Here is a 12,493-nt window from a genome sequence, read left to right as displayed (position 1 = left end):
CAAGTCCCTAGTTGTTAGGTTGATCTACATGAACAAAGCCTGTTTGATACGGACCTCTGTTTAAATGTGAATGTTGGTATAGTAAGGCAAATTCTGCCTGTAGTCTTTCAGGATCATGGTAAAGTAAGTAAAGGGTAGTAAGATAGCTTATTCATATGAAATACTTGAACAGACTTCTTTTGTTCGTAAAATTAATTTAATATAAAAAGCTCATTTAAAAAGAGAGCTCCCTGCTTTACTGCTGAATACCGTCTACATTTTAATTATAGTTGTTTAATGCCACTCACCATCTAATATTTGACTTCAAAATGCTCAGTGACCTTTATTGTGCTTGCTTGTATTCAGTGAATTGCCAAATGATATATTGCTTTATTTTATTACATTATGTAAAGGACAGTAGTTTACGGTTTATCTGTTTTGCATATGTCAAAACAAAGAGTGTTTATATGCTTATGTGCTGTGTACCCCATTAAAATTGCCTTTAAGACTTCTCAGAGGATAGGACCTTATCCCATAAACCTAGCCTTAGCTGAGCATGAAGTGACTGTTTTAAACAGCAGTCCATGTACTTTCCAGTACAGTTTAACCCAGAAGCAGCCTAAATTCACTGGGCATTTTCTTGTTTAGTTTACAGACTCTATGATCTCCTAATTTCATGGCCTACACTAGTTCTGAGTGCTTTTTCTGAGAATCTATGCCCTATCTCATACATGGAGTTTTCTTATAATTCAGATTTAGGCAGGCACTTGAACACTTTATTTCCTGTAGATGCCTGAAATATTCAATATGGTCAACATTCAACATTGACCGTGGTAGTCAACTGATGTAGTAGTGCCAGCCACCTTATTATAGTTGCACAATTCTGCTTGGACTTTAAAATTGCTGAGCCGTATTTGTCTGCTTTAGCAGCAAAGGAAACAAATCTGAGAAGACTGATGTTTTGTTGTTTTTCAGAGAATACTGTAATGATGTAAAAAAATCAGAAAACAACACTGAATTTCTATTAAATTTCAATGAATTTATTGACAGAAATACTCCAAGCAGTCCGTCATGTAAGTATTCTTCTCAATGCAGTGAAATTTTTCCTTAGGAAAATACTTACTCATAAATGAGAATTAGTCACAATGACGGCTTTCATGCCTGAATCATGTGGGTCTGTTTTTTATCTTCACTGATTTATTTTTTTTTTAGTAGAAATACATTTAGTGTTGGGATTTTCTACCCAAGGTAGAGATTGTAAAATTAGTTTGCAGTTTTCTGGGTTTATTTAAGAAAGTTTGCAGGGCATTATGGATCCAGTGTTTTCCACAGTTCCTTTCAGCATTCTGTTCTAACAGCAAATAACTACCAGCTCATTTTAATACACTCCAAATATTGTGAATTTATAGTTTTTTCTCTTAAGCATATCAGCCAAAGTAAGTCTCAAATAAACTTCAAAATCTTGTAATGAAATCTTCAGTCTGTTTTCTTGTAAGCTTATATAACCAAAATAAGTGAAGAAAAGGAGCCGAGAACCAAAATAACCAATAACCAGAATAAAAGATAAGGAAGTTCTATTGCGGGTTCACAAATTGGTTACAGAGATCTTGCTTGGTCTTGAGTTGTTTAAGACCAAAGATTCATGTAATTGCCGCAGTGGTGAGCACTGGGCTTTGGGGAGGTATTCACATTTAGAAATTGGGCCTTAAACTCTGTTTAGAATAAATGAGGAGTTACACTTTTGAACGAACCATCAGTAATGCATTAAAGTCTTGTTCTCATGAAAAAGTCAATGTTTGGATTTTTTTGTTTATGCATACAAGTCTTTTTAGCTTTATTAATAATTTATAAACAGTTGGAATAAACTTTTTTTTTTGTCTTGCATTCCCCGAGTCTTTTTATCATGTTGCTTTCAGGGATCACTGATCAGTTCAATAAGAATCTCTCTTGCTAGACCATGTAACTGAAGGAATGTGCACTTAGATATGAGATCTTCTCACAAAAGGCTATTTTTGTGTGTATGTATGGGTGTTTATTGTTGTTTTTAATAGAGTGATCTTATTCATTGACACATTGCTGACTGACTGAAATTTTACTTGAATCCCTTGACTCAATCTTGGAAATGAAAGCATTCACCTCAAATGATTAAACCAGTTAATAAATGAAAATTCTAGTTTAATATTCACTAGTTATATAAGCAAATACTTAGGACACATTTAGTGATATTGTAGTATACACTAGGGCTTAGTAAGTAATTATGTCAAAACATTATCAAATTATTGCTATATTTCATTTTGGAATCCACAACAAAATTCACTTTTTTCCTTCTTTTTTCTAATAATTAAGTTACTTTAAAAATAGTCTCCTGAATAACTAAACAATGTTGACCAAGTGAAACAGTGGCTATGGAAATTATCTCAGCTAAAAATGTTTTTCAAAAGGAATAACTAGTAAAATCCCCAAATTAAAATAATCTATATACTGTAAGTTTAATGCCTGTTACATTTTGACTCACCCCATCCAACTTTAACCTGTTGGAAGTTAGCCAAGAGGTTAGACAACTACCTCTGCTGTTACTGAGGGGACAGTAAGAGCATTTCACCCTACTTGTCTAAGACATCCGCTTTATGTAAGTAAGCAAGTCTCACTTTGTGGGGGTGCATGCGTACAAGGGTATCCTAAACAAAAGATGCATCCAGTAAAATATTAGGAGTCTATATTAGCAGAGATAAATATCAATCCAGGAGACATATTTTGGTATTTATATTCAGACACAATTTCAATTTAATTTCTAGGAAAATGTGAATGCAGCAAGGCCCTCCAAATTTCATCCTTACGTTAATTAATGGGGTTTTGTCATTACTTCCAGCTGAAGAAATAATTTTAAAACAGTACCCTAACTTATATTACATACTATACTGTGACATTGTGCATGTGAATAGGGAAGGTGAGTCTGTGGGATACAATGCAGTTTACGAGATTTATCTAGCTAAGCCATGTAAATATATCTAATGAGAATTAAATTAATGTATTAAGGTGAAATGAGACAGTGCTTCCTGCTGGTAAATCAGAGCTGCTGGCTCTGTGCATAGCATGCTCACACATTCAGGCTTCAGTGGATTTTATGAAAAAGCCTTTTTGCTAAAGCTTATGAAGCTTTTCAATACCCAAATACATGTCCCTATTGATTTGTTTTGTGAAAACAGATTGAATTAGGGCATTTTTAAAAAAAAAGTCAATATCAGTTTTCTGGAATCTGAGTCTTAGGGTGAAGCACAGAGCATGTCATGGCTTTTTATGGAGCAAAACTGAAGAAAAGTTGGTGGGTTTTATTTTTATTTTTCCCCAGAAGGAGTTTTTATTCTCCTCAGCAAGGCTGAGCAGCTGGGGTTTGGCAGAATTCAGAGCTGCAGGTTCCAGTCACAGAACAACTGATTTACCAACACTGATTTACTGTGTGACACTGAAGACCAAGAGACAGATTTTCCCTTTACATTATTCAGCCCCAATTTAGCCCTGTTTTATTTTCTGTAGTGGTAAAACCTGTTTTAAAGTGTGTGCTTACTTCTGTTGATCATTCCTAGAACTTTCTCTTGCAAAGTGGTACTGAAAAAGATGCTTAAGAAGCAGTGACTTCAAACCATCTTTTCAAAGATATTTAAAAATTACATGTCCATCGAAGCTAATAATACAAAATTAGCTTATTTCCCTGTACCCATTTTCAGATGGCAAATGGGTTTTTTTGAGAGGCTGAGACTTAGCTGATTTAAATATATTTTTATTGTAGTTGAATTATCTCCAGTTTTGTAGCACAGAAGAGTAAGTATAACTAAGAATTAAGTTTTGTTTCATTGCATCACCTGAGATAAAAAGTGTTCAAATGGAAACATGCTTTAAAAATAGGTTAATTTCCAAATTTAACATAGGTGCTTTGCAAAGCTGGGACCTGTACCCTTATCACCCTGCTTATTCCTATGCCACAAAGATAGTTTTTTAGGATACAATGAAAGAAAAGCTTAAGTGAAGTCAACAGTGTCAGAGCAATCTATTTAACAGTAAGTACTTGATGTAATTTGAAGTTAGACAGTATGTCTAATAGAAATAGCCTAATTTTTGTGGCTGTAGCATCTTGACAACTCGGAATTTCATTTTAGCCGCTTAATGAAACTCCATGTCATATAGTTTCAGATGAGTGTCTTAACTCTTTTGATAGGTAATACTGATATGGTCATTAGAGTTTTGCTGGATGCAGGATTTACAAATGAACTTGCCCAAAATTATTGGAGTAAACTGTCTCTGTGAGTATTCTTTTTATTGACTGTGATTTTTTTTTTGATGCATTTCAAAGTTTGATAATAAAATAATATGTGTGTGTATATACAGATATACAGTTAATGTTTACACAGGATAGATATTTAATCATGGTTATGTACTTTAATGGCAACCCTTGACATAGGAACTTGTGAGAATTTCAGTCAGTTTTCATTTTAAATCTTATTTTTGTTTACAGTGATGGTGTTGTTGCACAATTTGTTGTTACGGATGGTGGAATTACTAGAGTGTTCCCAAAAAGGTAACAATTATTATAAAATACTATAATACGATAATTTTGAAATCTGAAAGGGTGAAAGGTTAATTAATGGTTTTATTGAATGAAAAACAACTTCTCCTACAGTCTAATCTGTACTGATAACTATGAAATGAATGGAATGTCTTAGTTGCCTTTGATTTTACCTGTGTCACTGCTTGAAACTGATCTGTAACATTATTTCCATAGCAGGTCCTTATAATCCAAGTTTCTAATCAGTGCAGAGTAGCAGTAAAAGCAGTGTCCTTGTAGTAGTAGTGGGGCCATGCTAATCCCTAATTACTCCTAAGCACTCATTTGTTTGGCAGGCTGCAAATACTGTGAAGCAGGAGGTGATTTTTTTTTTTTTAGACTAATAAGAGCAGACCAAATAGTCCAGGCACTTCAAGAGAGAAAAATGTATCATTACCAGAGGGCAAAAAGGGAACGTGAAAGCGCTCATATAATAAACTAGACATCCCCATCAGTGACTGGGAATAGTGAGGGCACCAGTACAGATATACTGGTAAATGGCAAATTTATCTATTTTCTTAGGTTAGTCTATGTTTCCCCAAAATGGGAAAATGGCAATGAATTTTACTACCGAAATCAGCTTCTTTTCTGTTTTGGTGTTATTAATGATATAAAATCTTTTGGGATGACTTCTCAAGAGGTAGCATGTGCCATAAAAGTTTGTTTATATTTTGCTGTAAGTAGTGTTGCAGTTATATTTGTCTCAATATATCTAAAAATGATGAGACAAGATCCGTGTTGTTCCAAGAATACTATTTTCTTTTTTTTTTCCAAAGTTTTTTTTAATAATTACACCTGGCAGTTAACCAGTGAAAGCTGACAAAGTCTGAGGACTATGTGAATGAATCTCACATTATTTCCAACTGTGAAACATTAAAAAAAAAAACAAACCTGCAGCACAGCTTTAATGAGACTCTAACTATCTTTTTTGATCACTATTTTTTTGTGATTAGGGCAGGAGAAGATTGGTTGGAAAATGCCGAAACTTATGAAGTCAGCTTCTATAAACGGAGTTTAGATAATGACAACTATATTTTCACAGCTCCATACTACAACAGTAAGTCATCACTGTTTTGAAATGTCAGAGCTAGCTAGTCCAATATAAGTGTACTTGTGGAAGTTTCCCATACCACTTGAGGTTACTGACAAAGGGTGCAAGTGGGACACTTCACAAGGAAAAAATCTTGGGAGGTCACTCATTCTTAAGGTAAAGGTAGCTAGGAGGGCACTAAACAAGTCACATCCTAACTTGTCATTGACTGTGGTGGCCCTGTACGCTCAGAATTAACAAAGCTGAAAACATGCAGAGTACTGGTGTTCATTTATTATACTGAAACACTGTTTTACAAAGATGCTTTGGCAGAATTATTTTAAAAGGAAGTGAAAGAAAATTGCACTCGGGGACGAAAACATTACCTAAAAAAGCTTTATCTGAGCCAAGTTCTGTATACTTCCTCAGCACCAGACCTAATTTGGAAGAGGTGGTATAAGGGTCCAGAGTCCACAACTCTGTCCGCTGCACTGCTGCTTAATTTCAAGTTTGCTTTTGAATTCTGTTTCAAAGTGCTGTTATTCACCAAAACCAGTTTCTCTGAAATACTGTGATATTTAAAACCTATATATGCACAATAGTAAGTGCTTGTTACTGATGTGTGCAGCATTAACCTTGCCAAGCTCGTCTAAAAGCAGATGCTACCACAAATGACATACTCCTCTCTTAAACATATGGGATCTTTTATTGCTGTTATTTCATACTTATTTATTGCATCTTTTCTCAATAAAATATTAACAAGGTAATTAACTAAATTCCCTGAAGCCTTTGTTGTTCCTCAAAGAGCTCCAGGGAATGTACTTTTAACTTGTTTTTACATACTAAGCAGTGTTGAAAACAGGCTGAAGTCCGTCAGAGAAGTAATTGTTGGTTAGTGAGTGGTGTCAGTATAGCGTGCATTGACAAATACACAGATGACAGCAGGATAAAATCTTTGGCTCTGATCCTGGTTTTGACAGAGTTGCTCACATGTGTAAAGCTATTCATGGCTCTGTTTGCAGGAAAAAAAAAAAAAGGCTATAGTAACTTTATGAAGCAGTGAAACCGTGTACAAAAAGTGAATGAAGAGAAGTAAACAAAAGTATTCCTCTTAGTCATCCAGATGTTGGTGATCTATTACAGGTGATAAATGCATGGTACAACTGGGTCAGTGCTTTTGAATAAGGACTTTTTTTAATCATTCTTGGTATTTGAATAATCATTAATTTCAGTTTCAGAGGAAGAGACTTTTATTTCACCCTAACCTTTTTTTTTTTTTTCCCTCCCCTTCGGTACTCTCAGAAAGTGGTGCCAATAGCTATGAAACTGGTATTATGGTAAGCAAGGCTGTGGAAATAACAATTAATGGGAAGCTTCTGAAACCAGCAGGTAAGATAGAGTGGTGCCGAAACTCTAAATACATTAGTTATTTGGTTTTTGCTCAATAGTGAATTAGAAATTTAATTGAGATTTCAAAGGAACTTCACTTTATATAACATTCTTTTCTCTGAGACTGTTTTAATCTTGCTAGTGAAAATCAAGCCAAAGATCTGGCTGTGTTTGAGTAAGAGTGCTTAATTTGTTAGTCTCATGAAGGATGTTGGTGGTCAGACAACTGAGCAAAACTCGTATTTTATCCTTTTCCAGTTTAATAATTTAGATGTTATTATAATTTTTCCCTTTTTTTTTTTTAGGATTCTACAGTTACCTTTTTTTTTTTTAATTTTACTAAAAAAGACTTTCATGTATTTCTTGTTAGTTGTTGGAATAAAAATTGATGCAACCAGCTGGATGGAAAATTTCACAAAAACCACAATCAAGAGCCTGGTAAGCAATTGACCAAGTCTTTTTTGAACTTTATTTGCATTTCTCAAAGCTTCAGATGCAAATAGGTCTAATAGCTTTTTGTGCCAGAGTCACACTGATGTGTAGTTGCCAAGTAGTTGTGGTATTTAAATCATCCAAATGCACAAAATAAATCTATGTTGAAACAGGCTGTATTTTGTACGTGTCTCGCTTTCATAATTATAGAACATGGATAAAGACAAAGAAAAATGACATATTCCAGCCAGTAGCCTCCCTACCAAGATTATGCTGTAGCAATGAATAAAATCTGCAAAAGAATTGGTTTTAAAAAAAATGGAAAAAAAGTTAATCTATTTTTATTTAATATGGAGGATGGGTAAGCAGTGAACAGTAAGGATTTATATTGCAGCCAACATCACAGCATTTTAGCAGAACTTAATGAAATAGGTGCTTACATCTAATGCTTAGGTGTAAATGGGAAGGAGGAAAGGCTAAATCAAAGGAAAAACTAAGGAATTAATAGTGTATTGGGAAAGGAGAGGCACAAAATGAGACAACTGTGGAACAATTGGATGAGGCAATGTTGCTTGGTTGGTTGTATATTAAGGGATTCAATAACAGTGTCTGGCTGTTGTAGGCATTAGAGCTGTAGTTGAATGGGTAGCAAAATGCATTGCCTAAATGTCAGAACAGTTAAGGACAAAAATACGTAACTGAAAAAGAGAAAGAAAGGGGAATATCTCAGAATTAATTTGAGATGAATGACTGCAGCATTATCCAGTAGTTGTTTTGCTCAGGACATAATACAAGGAAACAGTTATGTGTGTATGTATACACATATTGCAAGAAAAAGAGAAAAACGCGTTAGTAATCAAAGCCATAAAAGCTAACTGGAGGTGGTGGGCTTCCTTTCTCACATGGGATTCCCATGCTTTGAGACTGGTGAAGCTCTTCATGGTCAAAAAAGATACTTGGCAGCATGTTTTCTGGATTTTCTTTCCATACCCCAAACACATGGAAATGCACATGTTCTTTCTCTTTTATTTTATACTCACAACACTGACATCCTGACAAGTCCTCCAAACTATTTCTCTCTCGTGTATTGAGCATTCTCAAAAAGGGAGTTGTACCAGAGACTTTGTGAAAGACAGTAGAGCTTGTGCTGTTGATAACTACTGAGTACAGGTTCTTCACAGAGATATTTGTGATAAACGACACACACTCAAAATTAATTTCAATTGATATACAGATGTTGAAAATCAAATCACTTTTTCTTGTCTTGATTGATTAATATCACTGCAAAATACAGTTTCTTTTGAAATGTTTTTCTGAAGATTACTGTACTTCTGTTTTTTAGTGCAACAGTGAAATCTGTGGCTGTGAGAGAAACAGTATGGTAAGAATATGTTCAATTTATGAATATCTGGCAGATTATGAAAATTCACTCTGTTCTCTTTAGATTTATCTAAGACAGCTATTCTATCATTATTATTTTTACAGAAAACAGGACTTAGTCATTTGTGTCTTGAGAAAGAGATGAAGATTAGGAGGGGGGGGAGTGAAAGAGGGTATAAAAGTCAGGTGAAGTGGTTGTTCAAGAATTATTGCAGTGAGGTTATGAGAACGAGAGGGAAGAAAAAAAAACACAGTAGTATAAGAGCAATAGAGAATGATGTGAAGAAAAACGTGTGAAAAAGATAATGGTAACTTTCAAAGCAAGAGGTGAATCCTGAGGAAAGGGAATAATAATTAAAAAAAAAAAAATCTGAGAAAAAGAAATCTAGAAGAAGAGTACCATAGAGAAGGGTAAATACAAACTGAAAAGCACCAGAGTACGTGATGTGCCCTTCAACAGTCGTTAGTCATCCTCCTTCCCTCTGTTGCCAGCCCATTCAGGATTTGGGGATCCCATAGCTCTGCTAGCACTCAGGAGAGCACAGCTTCAGGGGCTATCACAGTATCAGATTCTGCCATGTGCTTGAAAGCTTTCTCTGCTTAGGTCTTCCATGAGTTCTTTTGTGGAGTGTGAAGATCATTAAATATAAGAGTTACAGCAAAAAGGGTACTCTGGAAGGTTATCTATTTGGCCTCACTGCTATCTCTCCAATCTCTGACTGCAAGGATCTTTTACAAAGTGCAAAGCATAGGGAACCAGTGGGCTTCCCAGTTCTGCACCTGACACCTGGAAGAAACGCACTACAATCCTTGGCAAGTAAAAATAATCATGACTAGCAAGCTGAGAGTCTGCCCTTAAGATTTCTACTGTTAAAAGCTGCAAATGGAAAAGGACTTTAAGCATGGCTGAAGCACATGAGAAGTTGTAGTCCCTTATTATGAGTTGAGATTCAATTATAATCAGATTTAATAAGGATATAGAACTCTTAGAGCTAACAAAGTATTGAGCAAATAAGAATTTACAAAACAACTTTTATGAAATTAAGCCACAAATAAGCCTTTGAACTGTACAGACTTTTGTAATACTGATAACACTACTTATTATAGCTTAATATTGATTCTTGGCTATGGGGTTGTGATTTAGCCTGAGCCACATAGATTTGAAGATACTTCTGAAGTGTTGAATAAAAAATAGTTTCTCACAGAGTGTTATCTTGACAAATCCTTCTGCAAAACATATTTTACTTTCTTACAATAGCATGTGGACTGTGTTATCCTTGATGATGGTGGATTTCTTTTGATGTCAAATCGGGATGAATATACACAACAGGTATGTATATTTTTAAGGGCAGAACATGAAAAACAATAGGAAGAAGTTTTAAAAGAAAAAAATAACATTTTCCTCTCAACTTACCCTAAGAATAACATTTCCAAATCACAAAAATTTTGCTGTATCAGAAATTCCAGTTATTTTGTTACTCTTTTTCAATCTTATTTATGATTCAGGATGCCATACTTCTACCAAGTTGCGTTCTTTGTGCTCTGCCCTTAGGCTGGTAGGCTGCCGATGGACCTATGATGGTGAGGGCAAGTAGTATGGCATTCACACACCTTCTTTCTCATATTCCTCTTGTTCTTCCCCAAGCAGGGTGGTCTCATTGATAGTGTGTTTAGCAATTACTGTCTAACTGGAGTTCCCCAACCAAGCTTTTGGGAGAGAAATAGTCAAACAAAGAAATAAACGCATAAGCAGCACAACCAGATGAGTTGTGTGGAGGAAAAAATAGTGTGTGGGGGGAAAAGTTACAACTGTTAACTTTTTTATGAGAAAAATACTTGGAAATACTTTATCTCCGTATATTCTCCCTCATCAGATTGGAAGATTCTTTGGTGAAATTGATCCTGGCCTGATGCGAAACCTGATTAACATGTCCCTGTATGCCTTTAACAAGTCGTATGACTATCAATCGGTCTGTGATCCCGAAGAAGAACCAAAGCAAGGAGCTGGACTTCGTTCTGCTTATGTGGTCAGTAGTCCCTTGTGAGGTGACTGACATTCCCTTAAAAGTCTGTAGTTGATTATACAAATAACGTAATCTCTGTTGTTTTTTTCCCAGCCAACAATAACAGATATTTTGCATCTAGGATGGTGGGCTTCGGCAGCTGCCTGGTAAGTACAAGTGTGTAGGAAATCTGTGTGTCCAAACTAGAATTATTCAGTAGGTTTAGACTGTTTGGTCTTTTATTCCCTCATAAAACTGCTCTGAACCCTTTGTTCCTGCAGTTTCTCATGGTAAAAATTATTAGCTACATCTCCAAACTCCTTGGAAAATTGTGTTCTGTCAACAGTTGAATTCAAAACTACTCTTGCCAGGTTTTATGATTGTGTGTTCTGACTCTACAAAATCAGCGTCAGGAAGTAGAGTTGGGATTACTGGTCTAAGTCTGACTGACAGGTGTGAAGGTTCAGGTGAAATTATTACATTTAGAATTATTGATCACCTGGTTCCGTATTTCAGGATATCATCTTTCCCTTTCTCTAGCAGAAGTCTTAAGAAAATCAATGTTTGCTCTTCAGTGAATCATTTTACAAAAGACGCATGAAGCTTCTCTATTACAAAATGTAAAGAAGTCTTGCTTCAGACTGCAGGGTAACCAATATGTTATCTGATGGCACAGTTCAGTTAAAGGTTCTCATGATAAATATTAGTTGGTTCTTTGAAATGGAATATGAAAAGCACTACTGAACTATTTCAAGGAAGCAAATTATATATAAAGCATTTTGGATAAATCTATAGTCATTGTCTTAGCATTTTCTATAGCTGAGGGGAAAAGTTGGTATATTGGGACTGTTGTGGAGTGTTGGGATTGACCTTGAGAGAGGCAGGAAATCACCAGTAATTAGGTTTATCTTTCACAATCAGAATACTGGATGCATTTTAAAACTAAAGATCCATTTGGGAACTTTCTTTTCTTTTGACTTTGGTTTGTGCATTATTGATAATAGCCACAGAAATCATTTTACCTATTTCAGACCATGTAGATAGACACCCCTATCAGCTACTTCCTCCAGCACTACATTGGGATAAGTAATTGGGACTGAGTTGATACTTTTGCATTGGTGTGAATTGCACCCTTGGAGACTGTTCCTTTTTCTAAAGTTTCATGATGCTTATTTTTTTATAATAATTATCAAGCTGGAATAAATTACCTACTTTGTGAAACTAAGAGTTAAAATATATAGCAGCTGAACAAACGTCTAGTAATTTTCTCATGGATAGCACTATGAAGATTGTATGTTGGCTTTTATTGTTGGTTACATTTGTTAACAGCAACAGCAAAAACCTTGGTTTTCTTGGACAACAGCAAACCTCAAAAACTGGAGATGGGCAATAATCCAGAAGAGAAACTTGAGCTCTTCTCAAACAGAGAAACTTTAGTTTATCAGTGTTCAAATCAGACTCAGTGGTCTGGACTCAATTTAGACTTGAGGTTTATTTTGTGTGATGTTTAACTTGAAAGCACCACATGAAAGTACTTTCTATGGACATATTTTTAATGGAATCTAGGTCAGAAGCAGGCAGAGAAGGCCATTAAGCAAGTAGAGTGAAAAGCGCTGACCAAAAATGGATTCAGTGAGGCACCTGGCAAAAGCAAATGCAGGGAAATAAGAGAAACTAGGT

General features: G+C 35.3%; 1 protein-coding gene across 1 annotated transcript in view; it reads left to right on the top strand.

The window, feature by feature from the left end:
• CACNA2D1 (calcium channel, voltage-dependent, alpha 2/delta subunit 1) overlaps positions 1 to 12,493 on the top strand; it is a 379,635-nt gene that overhangs the window by 344,868 nt on the left and 22,274 nt on the right. The window contains exons 24-33 of the mRNA XM_009328361.1: positions 955 to 1,052; positions 4,193 to 4,277; positions 4,490 to 4,552; positions 5,533 to 5,636; positions 6,912 to 6,998; positions 7,369 to 7,436; positions 8,773 to 8,811; positions 10,069 to 10,140; positions 10,685 to 10,837; positions 10,928 to 10,980. Of these exons, the coding sequence (XP_009326636.1) occupies positions 955 to 1,052; positions 4,193 to 4,277; positions 4,490 to 4,552; positions 5,533 to 5,636; positions 6,912 to 6,998; positions 7,369 to 7,436; positions 8,773 to 8,811; positions 10,069 to 10,140; positions 10,685 to 10,837; positions 10,928 to 10,980 (822 nt within the window). The remainder of the gene's footprint in view (positions 1 to 954; positions 1,053 to 4,192; positions 4,278 to 4,489; positions 4,553 to 5,532; positions 5,637 to 6,911; positions 6,999 to 7,368; positions 7,437 to 8,772; positions 8,812 to 10,068; positions 10,141 to 10,684; positions 10,838 to 10,927; positions 10,981 to 12,493) is intronic.

This window comes from Pygoscelis adeliae, unplaced genomic scaffold (assembly GCF_000699105.1).
Source record: "Pygoscelis adeliae isolate BGI_AS28 unplaced genomic scaffold, ASM69910v1 Scaffold267, whole genome shotgun sequence".
Taxonomy (NCBI): Eukaryota; Metazoa; Chordata; class Aves; order Sphenisciformes; family Spheniscidae; genus Pygoscelis; species Pygoscelis adeliae.
Note: the sequence above shows the minus strand (reverse complement) of the source record. Positions and strands in the feature narration are given on the sequence as shown.